General features: G+C 35.7%; 1 protein-coding gene across 6 annotated transcripts in view; it reads right to left on the bottom strand.

Moving 5' to 3' along the window:
• Positions 1–15,130, bottom strand: part of CADPS2 (calcium dependent secretion activator 2) — a 730,659-nt gene that overhangs the window by 218,843 nt on the left and 496,686 nt on the right. For all 6 annotated transcript variants that reach the window (XM_036759293.1, XM_036759295.1, XM_036759294.1 and 3 more), the window contains exons 10-11: positions 6,058–6,166; positions 4,538–4,741 (exon numbers count right to left, since the gene is read on the bottom strand). In XM_036759293.1, coding sequence (XP_036615188.1) covers positions 4,538–4,741; positions 6,058–6,166 — 313 coding nt within the window. The remainder of the gene's footprint in view (positions 1–4,537; positions 4,742–6,057; positions 6,167–15,130) is intronic.

Here is a 15,130-nt window from a genome sequence, read left to right as displayed (position 1 = left end):
AAAACACTATAGCTATTTTACACACACACACACACACACACACACACACACACACACACACACAAATTCTTACATTGGCCATGTCAAAAAATGTCTAAATCAGTACTGAGTCCAACACCTCTCTATAGGGAAGTAGGTATCATGCAGAATAATGAGTCTTCTGGAGTTATAGTTGTTTATTCTGTTGCTCAGAGTTCTAAGATTTCAAAGTTGTTTATCTTTCTTACATTGCTATCACTATAAAAACTGTTCTCCTAGTTCTGCTCTCCTCATTCTGCATTAATTTTATACAAGTCTTCCCAGTTTTTTCTAAAACCATTGCCTTCATCATTTCTTATACCAAAATAGTATTCTTTCATATTTATATTCATAACTTGTTCAGCCATTCCCCAATTGTCAGGCGCCTCCTTGATTTCCAAATCTTTGCCACTGCAAAAAGAGCTGCTATAAATACTTTTGTCAGACTAAGAGTTTATTTTGTTTAGGATTAATTTCACCCTTAATATATCTTCCTTATTCTCCTTTCTCTCTTCTCCCCTTCCCCTCCTATTTCCCTATTGAATAAAATATAACTTTTGAATCCAATTGTGTATTTTCCCTACTTTGTCCAATCCAAGTGAGGGTTATGTTCAAATATGAACTGTTCCCTCCCACCCCTTCCTCTTCGTATGTATAGATTTCTATTTGTGCACTCCAGTTACATGAAGTATTTGTTCTCAACCTTTCCCTAAGCCCCTTTTAGGGTATTCCTCTTCCCCTCTCTTTCCATTCTTCTTTTTAAATAATCAAAACAGCACAACTGCTCCCAGGCTTGCTCTCATTAGACCCCCTCAGTGACCCCAGATTATGATATGTTTCTGAGGGGATACATGTATCATCTCCCTAAATTAGAATATAAACAATTTATCCTTGCTTTCTCTATTATGAGAACTCATGTTTACTTCTTTGTATTTCTTATGACATGTTTGCATTTCCAAGTTTTTCGGCTTTGATCTTTTCATCAGGAATGCTTGGAAGACCTCTATTTCATTATGTTCAGTTTTACTGAGTAAATTATTCTCAATTCTAAGGCTACATATATTCTTTCTGTTCTGGAATATAATATTCCAAGCTCTCTGCTTCTTTATAGAAATGGCTGGTAAATCATGTGTCATTCTCCATACGGCTCCTTGGTACTTGAATTTTTTTCTTTCTGGTTGCTTCTAGTATTTTTTTTCCTTTGACATCTGGAAGCCCAGGATTTAGGCTATAATATTCCTGGTAGTTTTCATTTTGGCATTTCTTTAAGGCGGTGACTGGTGATTCTGTTCGTGAATAATTTTTTTCTATTTCCACTTTGCCCTCTGGTTTTAAGAGATTTGGGAAGTTTTCTTTAATAGTTCTTGAAATAAGATGATGGATTTTTTTTGTTATGGCTTTCAGGTAGTCTAATGTTTCTTAAATTTTCTCTCTTTGATGTATTTTTCAGGTCAGTTGTTTTTGCTTTATATTTTCTTTCATCCATTTCTTGAGTCAGAAGCCCACACCTGCTCCCTGCTTTTGAACATGTCCTTTGCTTGGTGAACAGCCTATAGCTGCCGACTTCTCTTTACCCTGGAACACCACCCCAGGAGCAATCCACTCTGAATTTGGAACCTGGAATGGAATAGTGAGCCACAGCACTTCCAGGTGACATCTATTCCTGCACCTTGACAAGGTTGGACCCCCTCTTTGCTAGATCTGGACCCCCTTTTTGCCGTGGTACTCAGCCTCTCTCTGGAGATGGTTCCTGACTGACTCCCTTCCCTAGTTTCTACAGACCTCACTTTTTCCTTGTGATGATGTAGACTGGACAAAATGACTCACTTTGAATTTTTCTTAGATTTCCTATTCAGGACTTGATCTAGCACAATTTTTAGATCTCCTTGGAGTTGTTGGGTGGGTAGATTGGGGAGGAGAGGCAGAATTTAAGTCTACTTCTTTCTTCTATCACATCTCTTGGCTCCCCCAACTTAGCCCATTTCTCCTTCATAATTCCTTGTTCTTAATGTGTGACTGTTCACAACTACCAACTACTTGTCCATTGGCCTTCTGCTGCCTTACGGTAACTCAGATGAATAACAACATATGTATATATCTTCCTCTTATGACCCAACATCAGTGAATTCCTACTCTTCCTCATATGTATTTTGTCCTTCTCTTTATGAATATGTCAAACATAGTGACCAGAATCTATATTTAGTTTTAGTGGGACATGGCACTCAGCTCCTGACTAAATTAAACATATTGTTTACTTATTAATTTATAACATGGCATGTTTTTCCTCTGAAGAACTCAAGGTATAGTATAATATTCTGGTAGGGACACCTTTAATATCAAATATCAAATTGGAAGGACAGAAATAGAGTAGAAACATTAAAAAAGATAGAAAAGCAAAACGTACAAGACAGAGTGGGAAGAAGTGATGAGGAATACAATTCTACAAAGAATGTCTCTTTATTGTTGAATGCTTTAGGTCAGCGAAAGGAAAACAGTGGGTTAAGATGTAGGAGTGTGCTCACATGGTGGGTACTACAAATTGTGAGACTGGTATGATTGATTTTCTGCAGAAAGTAATAAATTTCACAAAGTAAAAAGACACCCTGCTCACATTCCTCAACTTTCCTTTTAGGAGTATTACTGTTTCACACTTCAACAAATCTTCAAATTCATCAACATGAATCTTTAGGCAGCTAGGTATTACAGTGCCAGGCCTAGAGTCTGGAAGACTTGAGTTATCCAAATTTGCCCTCAGACACTTCCTAGCAGTATGACTTTGGGCAAGTCACTTAACCCCCAATGTACATGGGGATAATAATAACACCTACCTCTTAGGGTTGTTGTGAGGAACAAATGAGAAAATATTTGTAAAGTGCTTAGCACAGTGCCTGGTAAATCGTAAGTATTAAAACAATACTATCTATTACATAGATTTATGCATACGTATACGCAAAGTATATTTCGGGGGAAGCCAGGTTCAAACTTTAACAATAACAAAACATCAAGATAGGACTTAAAGGAAGGTTACTGGTGTTAATTTTAAGAGTAGGAATATTTGCTTAACATGCTTTTGATATATGAGGGCAGTGTGGTATAACAGAAAGCATATTGAACTTGGAGTACTAAGTAGGCTTTGGTTCAAATTCTGGTTCTTCTACTACCTTCCTGAATTAATGGAGATAATTTACTTAGCCTCTCTGAACTTCAGTCTATTCATCTGCAAAATGGGGGTAATAATTTTCTGTGCTATCATTCTCACAGGGTTGTTGTTGGGAAAATACTTTGTAATCCATTCAACCTTAAATAAATGTGATTTTTTTCTATTATTGTTTGCTGCTTATATTTCAACCTCACATGATCTATTATTTCATGAGGGTGGACACTGACAATTTACAGGCCAACTTTTCACAAAAAGTTTAATCACTTTGTGGCTGACCTTTGCTGATGAGTTTTTTTAGTTGCCATACTAACACCTATTGAGTGCTAGATCTTCAAATATAATTTAAGTGGGTTTGGTTTAAAGCTTCAGCAACAGAAAAAGGATTCTGAAGAATGGTGTCTTAGGAGGAGAGAGAGATAAATCAGAAGAAAGGAAAGGGAATAAAATGGGCCAAAGATATACCCATCTGGGTAAAGAATGTTTAAGAGTACATGAAGATGAGAGAAAACATGTAAGGGGAAGGGTGAAGCAACAGCCTAAAGAAAGGATAAACAATCACACATATTCAAGGAAAACACATCAAGTCTTTGAAGACACTCAAGAAGAACAGCATGACTGAAAATGATGAGATTTTGGTATAAGAATTCAAGTTTTGCTTGAAAGTTGTTCTGTTAATTGGTATTTATGCTTTTTGTTACTAATCATGGTAATAAATAAATTCAAAGTACACAGTTCTTGATGATGTGTAGAAACAGAGTAAAACTAAAATGACTAATAAATAAAGGATTTAAAGATTTGGTATTACTGCAATGACTTAGGGTTCATGAAACATTTTTTGAATAACTGGTATGATAATGTAATTATTTGAAAATATAATACTGCTAAAACACATTAGGAGAAAAAGAAATCTTTCTGTGTTAAGGCCCATGTACTTTAGTTCAAAGTAATGACTTTTAGACTTTTTGACACGAGGTATCCAATCGCTATTTGATTTTGCATCATTTTCCCACACTCTTAAAAATTCTTCTCTAGTATTGATTTACCTTTGAAATTATGGAGAATTAAAACAAATTTTGCCTTGATAATTTCTGAAGAATTTTGTGAAACACCCTTGAAACTATTGGAGACACCCTGGTGTGTTGCTGAACTAAGGTTGGGAATCATTAGTCTAAGATTTATGTAAAAAAAATTAGATAATTGGTTGCATGTGTATTAAAATGAACTATTTTTATTTAATTAGGAATCAGTTTAACTGCAAAACTGTGTAAACTATAAAACTGTACAAATTTACGTTAGACAATTTTATATCATATTAAGCTTATTAATTGATAATCAAATTATTTTTAAAAAATAACTTACAAGGCTGAGCAGCATCTGCATGGATAGTTCCTCCTTTGGGATTCAGCTTCTGGGTTTGAGTTGCAGGAATAGGCTTGTATGACTGACCTGTTGCCCTATACATAGCCTGGACCCATAAAATCCTGTCTTGATCATCATCACTGGCAAATATTACAGTATCTCCTTCTTTAACAGCATTAAAGAACATCTGGCCACCCTGAAGTCCTGCAGAAATAGACATAAACATTATTAAAATAAAACTTCTACTTTAAAAAACATGCAAAATTAAAAGATTTTTATCCCCATTATCAAATTCCCTAACAGAAAATTACTAATTATTGATGTAGAACTGTATAAGATGTTTAGCATTTCTAAAGGTTATAAGACCTATAGAGAAAGGTATGAAAGGGAACTAAAGAAAAGTTTCATTTGTTGTATCACTTAAAAAATATAACGATATGGGGAAACTGACTCCCTATGGGCAGTAACCATTTGAAAGCCACACATTTATTCCCCTACTGAAATGTATTTCATAAGTTTCTTGAATTATTTCTAATTAGAGAAGAGAGTCTCACTCTTTGGAACACTTGCCATTCTATTTGAAGGTGAAACACGTGATTGAATCTCTAAAGAGAAAGCATCCCTTTATTACTGGTCTCTTTCTTGGTCAGTCCAGGGGAATCAAAACTAGTAGAGAAGATAAAGCACTGTACATGATGCATTAATTCAGTTAACTAACACACAAACTTCTGTTTTGTTTTGTTTTTTGTTTGTTTTTAGTGTTTGACATTAACTTTCAAATGATACCAAAAAGGACAATCTGTGGTCTTTCTAGAAGAGAAAAGACTGTCCATCCTTCTTACAGTCTCTCTTTCCATTGATCAAAACACAGGTACTGTTAATAAGCACTGCTCAAACACAGTAATTGACTTATATTAGTTATAAATTCAACAAGCATGTTTTGGATACTTAAAATTTCACATGGCTGTACCCTAATTCTTACTGGTGGAAGGATGATAAGACTTGAGGCTGCAAGAGACCTTAGAAGTTACTCAGGCCAACCTCTTTGTTTTACACATGAGTAAACCAGGCTGATTAGCAAGAGATGCCAGGAAGTAAGTAGAAGAACTGGGTTTTGGCCCCAGGTTCTCTAATTGAATCTAGAAAGAGGCTAAGGAGGAGAGTCACTGTCATTAAGTTTATTTCTGGGAGGTTTTTCCCCCACCCTAAGCTACATTAGAGTTTTTTGGATTTCAGAGAGAAAGTATCTGTTGTTTATTTTCTAGAAAATCTTTTTTGTCAGAGTCAGTCAAGCCATCCGTGAAGTCTTAAGGGGCTAAGACGTTCTTCTTAAAGTTCAAATGAAACAGCTGTCATAAAAAAGATACCTAGTGTAGTCATATTTAGGAAAATAAAGGACAACTGAAGTAACCACTATTAGGAAAGCTTAAATAAACATCAAATTAATGTACAGAATGAAGGGAATTACACACTTGGATACACATGCTAGTGAAAAAAAAAGTATAAACGGAATAAATTACCTGAGTGTGGATCTGTGTAGTCCACAGTATATCCTTCAAGCTGCATTAATTCCTGTGGTTCAGACTTCTTTTCTCTGTAACTGCACATAGCAAAGGTGTACTGGCTGACCTGCTCAAGAAAAGCATTTGTGGATGTGTTGCATTTTATCTGTCAAATTCCCCTTTCTTAATTAAAAGTAGCTGATTACCCTAAGGGCAGCTAAGTGGCACAGTACATAAAGTGCAGGGCCTGGAATCGGGAAGACACGTTTGTGAGTTCAAATCTGGCTTCAGACACGTAGTAGCTGTGTGACCCTGGGCAAGTCACTTAACACAGTTTGTCTTACTTTCCTCATTTGTGAAAATGAGTGGAGAAGGAACTCACCAACCACTCTAGTACCTTTGCCAAGAAAACCCCAAATGGGGTCACAAAGAATCAGACACAACCGAAAACAACGAAACAACAACAATTGCCCTGTGATGTTGAAACATGTAATGCGCATATTAAATAATACGAGTCTGTCATTCTTCACACTTGATCTCTAGGCAATACAATGCTATGAATATAGTACTATAGGTACTAACAATTCCAGAATACAGTGTATTGGTACCAGTGGCCACCTGCCCATTCTTCAATTTCATCTTGTTTCCATAACTATAATCAACCTTTTGCGTGCCTCAAAATGGATTTGCAAATGATCAAGGAGAAGTAATAAAAAGCAACATTTCTTAACTTTTTATGCATCAAAACTATGTGCCAGGCACTATGCCAAACACTTTAAAAATAACATTTCATGGGATTCTTGCAACAACCCTTGGAGGTAGGTGCTCTTATTCCCGTTTTATAGCTAAGGAAATTGAGGCAAACAGAGGTTAAGTGACTTGCCCAGGGTCACATAGCTAATAAGTGTCTGAAGCTGAATTTGGACTCAAGTCTTCCTGACTCCTACTGAGTTTCCCAAAGCATATCTAACATGTTACGTCCGCAGCCTGGGATGTTGTTCTTCCTTCATCTCAAAGAGGACCAATGATATCATGAGGGTGACATCTTGACTTGAGAGTGAATTGAGTTTAAGTACGGCAAAGTTGTAAGCCTTACCCTCTCAAAGTCTAGTGGCAAGACATAAGTCAAGATGACTGGTGAAGGTCCTACAGCCTGGGCTAGGGTAGCACCCAAGGTTACCAAAGGAAACCCAACAATTCAGCACTGTGTATAAAGTTAAACAAACTTTGTGCTGGAAAAGTCAGGGACTGGCTTAACTCCTTTCGTTACAATCCTCTTCTAGAGTAGCCCCCATTTGAAGACTTTTAATGAAGTTTTGCAGAAGGAATTTATTTTATCAAAGCATACATATTCTGATTTTTGGTTCAGAAAACATGGCTTCCCAATGTGTGGAGTAACAGTACAGGCATTGTGGAAGCCATTTTGAGGCATTTAGTGGGTTTTTGTCCCTAACTTTCAATTAATTTCTAGGTTCAAGACCAGTTTAAAACCATTTTAAAAGGAATGTACCAAAGGGATGGATTTATAGGAATTCTGACCATTGGATAAGTAGAGAGATTACTGATCTGATGAGTTCTCACAAATGCTTTCACTGCTCCAAGGAACTAAAGGCCTAACCACATTTTTTTGGTTTATATTATGTTCTGGCATTATATTTTATTCTGTGACCTTTACATCCTCCCCTTCCCCCAGGCCTGATAAAATGAAGAGATTAGAAGAGATATCCTCTAGACAAATATTTCACAGCTATTTCCCCCGCCCCCCCCCCCACCCCCCCACAGTGATTGACCCTTTTCTGGCACCAGAAGAATTCTCTCTCTTCTACTAGATCCCAAACTAACTTAAAAGTGCCTTCCATATTAAGCTCCCCATATTTGGTTTTCTAGCAGTCTTTGCAGGAACTGGGGAACCATGAGTTAGTGAAAATACAGTCACAAGGCAGTCAACAGACTTGAGTGTACCTGATGCTTTAAAGAGTAAAAATGGAAATATTTAATGCATTTTTAGTGTGTAAGGAGTGGAGAGAATGTTAGAATTATAATCAGGAGGGCTGTATTTAAATTCTGAATCTACCACTTCTTGCTAGATGACATATACTTCATTGAGGCCCATTTTTCTCATCTATAAAATGGGGATAATCTTGTACTACTTATGCTACAGGTTTAGAAAATGTCCAGTACGTATATTAATTATTTGGTTAATGCTATAGAGGGCATACATGGGAAATTTTCAGATGACATGAAACTGTGAGAGATCAGAACACACAGAAAAATACTACCAGGCTAGAAGGAGAAAGATGAAATGAATTGAGTAAGATAAAAGTTTTTTTTTAAAACTAGGTTTTACTTCTTTTGTTTTCACATTGCCTAGAATTTTCCCTTTCCACTATTAGAGAGCCATTCCTTAAAATAGTTTAAAAAATAGGAAGAGAAAAATATTTAGCAAAACCAATCAACACAGTAAAAAAAAATTGTCATTATATGCAATACTCCTCACATGCAGAGCCGGATCCATGTAGAAGAACAAGGAAGAGGTGTCTTCTCATCTCTTTTCTTTGGAGTCAAGCATTTAAAATTTTTTTTGCAATATTCAATTTTGATTGTTTCACTGCTGTGCTTTGTACTTAATTTTTTGTAGTTGTATGTGAATGTGTGTGCATGTATGTATGTGTGTGTGTATATATATATATATTTATATTTCTTGACTTTACTTCTTCACTTTGTATCAGTTAATGAAAATCTTTCCATATTTCTCTGCATTTGTCACCTACATAATTTCTTACAGCACAGTAGTATCCCATTATATTCATATACCATTATTTGTTTAGCCATCCCCTAATTTGTGGGCATTTACTTTGTTTTCATTTCTTTGCTGCTACAAAAAAATGCTGCTATAAACATTTTGGTATATGTGGATCCTTTCTTTTTGTTAATGACCTCTTTGGGACATGCCTGGAAGAATCTCTTGGTCTAAGGGTATGGATGTTACAGTCACTTTCTCTTTTTTTTTGAGCAGGGAAGGCAAGGCAATTGGGGTTAAGTGATTTGCCCAAGGTCACACAGCTAGTAAGTATGTCAATGAACTCAGGTCCCCCTGACTTCAGGAACGGTGCTCTATTCACTGCACCACCTAGCTGCCCTGTACAGTCACTTTCTATGCCAAATTCCTTTCTAGAATAGTTGGGCCAACTCATAGCTTCACTGAAAATGCATTAGTGTATCTTTCTTTCTACAACCCCTTTAACACCAACTATTCCTGTCTTCTGTAATTGTTGCCAATTTGTTGAGGTTGACACATTGCCTCAGAGTAGTTTAGATTTTTCTTATAATTAGTGATCCGACCCATTCTTTCATATGGCTGTTAAAAGCTTGCAATTCTCTTTTTGAGAACTGTTTGTTCATATGTTTTGAAGCTTTTGGTCTGAATAAGATGAAAATTAAAAGAGATAAATGTAAAGTTTTCCACTTAGGTTCCATAAAATTAACTTCACAATGGCAGCTTTGGGAGAGGCATGGCTAGAATCAGTTTGTTTGCTGTTGCATTCTCAGGACTACTATACCTCCAAAGACCATGCCCTAGGGGGTTTCATTTACTCATCTTTGGAATTCCCATGTTGGGATCTGACCAGTCTTGACTGGTGAGCGAATATGAATTGACACAGTCCACAACATCTAGCCATCCCCGGACTATATCTAATGTTCTATTAAGTTGTCTGCTTCTACTGAATGAGTCGTCTCTACCCTCCCTTTTGACTTCTTGCTCTGGGAATTAAAATCAAATCAATACTTTAGGAATAGGCTTTAGGAAAGGGTATTTTGATCAACTCCTCTTTGACCATACTTACCATTCTTGTATTCTTCTAACTTTCCAGATTAAAAGACCCCTCCCTGGACACAATTTTCCTATACATGTTATCTTTCCCTCTTAGAACATGGGTTCCTTGGCAGCAGGTATTGCCTGTATTCGTTTTTGGACTTGTATCCCCCAAGCTTGGCACAGTTCTTGGCACTTAGTAAGCATTTAACAAATCCATCCCTCCCTCCCTCCCTTCTTTCTTATCTTAGGAGGTATTTTTACCTCATCATAAGTCTTTAAATAGAGGCTAGATGTCCAGTTGTTGAATATGATGCAGAGGCAGAGGTCAGCCTCCTTTTCAACTCTGAGATCTTATGATTCTCTCCTTCATTTCCTTTAACTCAAGGATCTGCAAGCCTTCTACAATCTGATTCTAGCCACTTTATAAGATTAATTTTGTATTAACCATATTATTATTAACTATTTGATTATTATTACTCTTCTTTAAAAATTCTAGGTTCTACTCAAACTGTTCAGCTATTCCCTAAACTCATCATCCCATTTTCTATCTCTGTGTCTTTGTAATGACTGTTCCTCCCTTCTCTTCTCCCCCATCCTGGAATTCACTACCGTTTCACCTCTAGGACCACCTCCATGAAGCCTTTCCTGATTCCCTGACTTGTGATGATGTCTCCTTTCTCAAATTAGTTTGCATTTGCTTAGCTGTGTGAATGTTGTATCTCTCTTCCTCTTCCTATAAATAGTTACTTGAAGCAGGGGGCTATTTTAGAATTTATATTAATTTCTATTAACTTTAGTATCTGTATAACTAGCTCCTAGTACATAATAGGTACTTAATTGTTAAATTTCAATTGATAAGGCAGTTGGGGGTGAGGGAGAAGGAGTCTCAACACAATCTAATTTGCATGGTTAAAAATGATAGGGAAGTGGTATCTTCCTGTTTATTGGTGAGCAGGTACTCAAAGGCTCTTTGCCCAACATGGTACTTTATTTATTTTCTCCTGACTTTTCTCACTCTCTCAATGATTTTTTCTTTCCTTTCTCTACCCCAAGGATTGTCAGTAAGCCTCTAACCCAAAGACATTCACTTAATGCACAAAAAGGGTACCTATCTCTGGACCTATATAAATGGAATTTTTGCGTATTACTTTGGAAAATGAAGCAAAAATACTCATTTTACGGTGCTCAAAAAAGAATCCTTTCTGCAGTTTTAGGGCAAAATTTCTTTTTTTTGTAACCATTACAGCTTTTCAACTCCTGAGGTTAAGCTTAGAATTTTCCAGGTCTTCAACTTTTACTCCATTAGATAATCATTAAATCCTAATGCATTATATGATCTTGTTCATGCTGAAGATTTTGTAGGTGGAAGAAAGAAACTGCACTTTTGAGCACTGAGTTCATTATTATAAGCTCTGAACATCTGAATCATTTACGGTTTAGCTTGCATATAAGGCAACTTATAGTATTAAAATGCAACTTATTTAGGAACTCAGTAAAATTCTTTTTGTACCAAAGATTTTCCATGAAGCATTATTCTTTAAGCTAAGTATAACCAAATCATGAAAATATGAAGAAATGTCTCTTAAAATCAACATGGATTTTAAGTTCTTTTTGAACTTGTTCATAAGAGTCTTGGAAAACTGGTCTGAAAGTCTTCTGACATATCACCACATGAACAATCTGGCCCCAACTGAGAGAGAGATGAGGACGGCAGGAATGTCTATCTTCCCTGCATGGAGAGCAAAAATCTCAAGCAATTATTATTTGGAGCACACAACTACCACAGTGAAAGTTGCCTTTGCCAGGAAATCCAGCAAGTTTCATCCACTTCTTTTCATTTATTTACCTGAACTCAGAAGTAGGAAAACATCACCTTCATCTTGAGAATCTTGTTTCTTATTCATTTCACAACCTCATAAAACTTTGCCCCTGTCTTCAAGATCCTGTACAAACTTGCCCCCTTCACCCTCCTCAGCCCATTTCTTTGTTGTTCACTTCATTCGCTGATTTTGTGGTAAGGGAAAGTCATTTTACCCTTCATCTTGGATTCTCCATCCATGAAAAGTAGATAAATGTATTTGCCACAAGGAGAGTTAAGAGTTATTTTTACAGAAACATTCCAATATATTTATCTTATTCAGAAAGAACATTAATCGTTTCAGTTGCTCAAACTTCTATCTTCCCTCCTCAACTAATCATTTCTAGTCTTTCAGTGCAATAAATATATTACGTTATGAGTCAATTTCAATAGCCCCTCAGCTATGTACAATGGCATGTTCTGCTTTCAGGGAAATCATTAAAGAACAGAACTCAGAAAACAGGTAAATTATGGGGCAATTGATCTAAAAATGGTAGAGATGATATTTTCCTTCATGAAAGACATAAAGCTATTGTAAATTGTGATTTCACTTGGTACATTTAAGTGCTTTATGAATCATTAAGTAACTGCAGAGAAACTAAAGGCTAAGTAAAGTTATCTGTCAATTGAAGAGCAATTAAAATTGAGAGAAAGCATGCTAGTCAATTGGAAATACGATTTTTTTCATTTACATATGCTTCAGTAGAGCTGTAGGTAGATGTGCCAGTTGTCACTTTCTTCTGTTAACATACTCATCTTAACATTGTAATATGATTTAATTAGGATGGACATCTGAATTGAAACAAGTTTTCAAAGATATCCACAAATTTCAAAGAGTGTGTTGAAATCTGCCATTATATATCTGAGGATGCTGAGAAGAAAAATGATTGAAGATGTATGGATTGTGAGACCTAGAGATTTGTGTTTCCCTGCACCATTTCACAAATTGATTTGAATTGGAAGGAAACTATGATATGTTACATTTCTGAAATATCAGGTCCAAATATGATGAATTAGAAGAGATTTTTAATAGTGATTTAGCACATGATACAATCACAGTATTTTAGATCCTTAAGGGACTTAGAAGTCAAATGCTTTAACTCCCTTATTTGACAGAAAATTCAGGCAAAGTTATTTGCTAGTGGCCAAACTAATCTAGAACTCAGCTTTTCCAGTATAAAGTATCCTTACCCACCCTCCACCCCCCACAAAAAACAAACCATACTAACGCTTATTGTTCTGGACTATTAAAAAAAAGACCTGTATTACACAGAAGAAAGGTAGCCATAAACTGAGTCAAATTGATAAGAACACAAGTCATTGCCCAATTGATAAATGGTCAAAGGATATGAATAGGCAGTTTTCAGATGGAGAAATTAAAGCTATTTATAGTTATATGAAAAAATGCTCTAAATCACAATTGATTAGAGAAATGCAAATCAAAACAACTCTCAGGTACCACATGTCTCCTGTCAGATTGGCTAATATGTCAAAACAAGAAAATGATGAATACTGGAGAAGATGTGGGAAAATTGGAACACTGTTACATTGCTGGTGGAGTTGTGAATGGATCCAATCATTCTGGAGAGCAATTTTGAACTATACAAAGGGTTATAAAAATGTGCATACCCTTTGACATGGCAATACCACTTCTAGGCCTGTATCCCAAAGAGATCATACAAGGTTGAAAAGGACTCGTATATACAAAAATACTTAAAGCAGCTCTTTTTGTGGTGGCAAAGAATTGGAAATTAAGGGGAAATGGCTAAACAACTTGTGGTATATGAATGTAAAGGAATACTATTGTGCTATAAGAAATGAGAAGCAGATGGACTTCATAAGAACCTGGAGAGACTTATATGATCGATCTGATGATGAGTGAAATGAGCAGAGCCAGGAGAACACTGTACACAGTCACAGACACATTGCTTCTGTGATGACTAACTTTGATAGACTTGGCTCTTCTCAACAATGGAAAGTTCTTAGACAGCTCCAAAATACTCATGATAGAAAAGGCTATCCACACCCAGAGAAAGAATCGCGGTATCTGAATGCAGACTGAAGCAAGCTATTTGTTCTCTCTTTTTAATTTTATTTTATTTTAGGTTTTGGTACATATTTCTCATGTTTCATTTCATTGGTTATAATTCTTCTTTACAACTTGATTATTGGGAAAATAAGTTTAATATGAAGGTATATGTAGAACCTATATCAGATTACATGCCATCTTGGGGGGAGTAGGGGGAAGAAGAGGGAAGGGGAGAAAATTTGGAACTGAAAAACCTGTGGAACTGAGTGTTGGAAACCAAATTAATAATAATAATTAATTAATTAAAAAAGAAAGATAACCAAATCTATACCCTATTATGTCAGATGTTAATTTTAATGACTAGAAAGTTAAGATCAATTATTCAGTTTGGCATTTGGTAAAAGGATGTTGGAAGAAGAACAGGGGTTAGAAGCATTGGTGCTATCTGATTAACCAACACTTCTAGTTAACTAAGATTTAATTCCTGGTACCCTAGGTGATGGAGATCTTTACAATTCCTCTAGCTTTTCCTACTTAGATGTATAAAATGAATAAAAGAGCAGTGATTTGCATGAAAATCACCACTGTTTGTGAAACCACCAAGAGGCAGTTCAATTTCTACTTCTTTCCTCAAAAACAATGGTAATGACAAACACTCACTAACCCTGAACCAATCTGAGAATATTCTAAATTAACCTGGGCATGATTACTAGATTTAAAACGTATACGAAAGGATAACAGATATAATGGTTTCCAGAGCTTCCCAATTGGAAAAATGCCAGATAAAACAGCTTTTTCTGTAGCTCAAAGCATCTGTTTTCCAATGGGATTCAGCTAACTCACTTAGAGAGCTCCTACCTTATTTGTATTAGGCTTGGAAAAAAGTCTAAACTAAATAGAAGCCCATGATCCCTAGGAGCTATATCACCTCCATTTACTCCTAGGTTTGAATAAATTTTTATTAACAAAAAAAAAACAGTGCCTTACTATTAATTTTTTTTAGTTATGTTTTAAAAAAAATTTGAACTTTAACACTAAAGATACACATTTTAAAATAACAAAACAGAGCTGAAAAAAAAAACCATATGCCAATATATTATAAATGGCTAGTTTTTCTCTTTAAGCAAATAAGAAATGCGACATGTTATCTACCAAGCCGTCCTGTTTATCCAGATTTCCTATGGACTTTCATTCTGTTCTCTTTTATGCATTTAAAAATTATTTAATAATTGTCATTTTTACTTTTCTTTAAAAAAATTGTAACATTAAGTCCCCTTGTTCCTTCTGACCCTCTTTCCTCATTCTTTCCCAATCTAAAGAAAGAAAATTTAAGTCCTTGTACAAAGTATACATAGTTAAGCAAAACAAATCCCCTCGTTTAAATACA

The sequence above is a fragment of the Trichosurus vulpecula genome, chromosome 5 (genome assembly GCF_011100635.1).
Source record: "Trichosurus vulpecula isolate mTriVul1 chromosome 5, mTriVul1.pri, whole genome shotgun sequence".
Lineage (NCBI taxonomy): Eukaryota > Metazoa > Chordata > Mammalia > Diprotodontia > Phalangeridae > Trichosurus > Trichosurus vulpecula.
The sequence above is the reverse complement of the archived record's forward strand: the minus strand, read 5'-3'. Positions and strand labels throughout refer to the sequence as shown.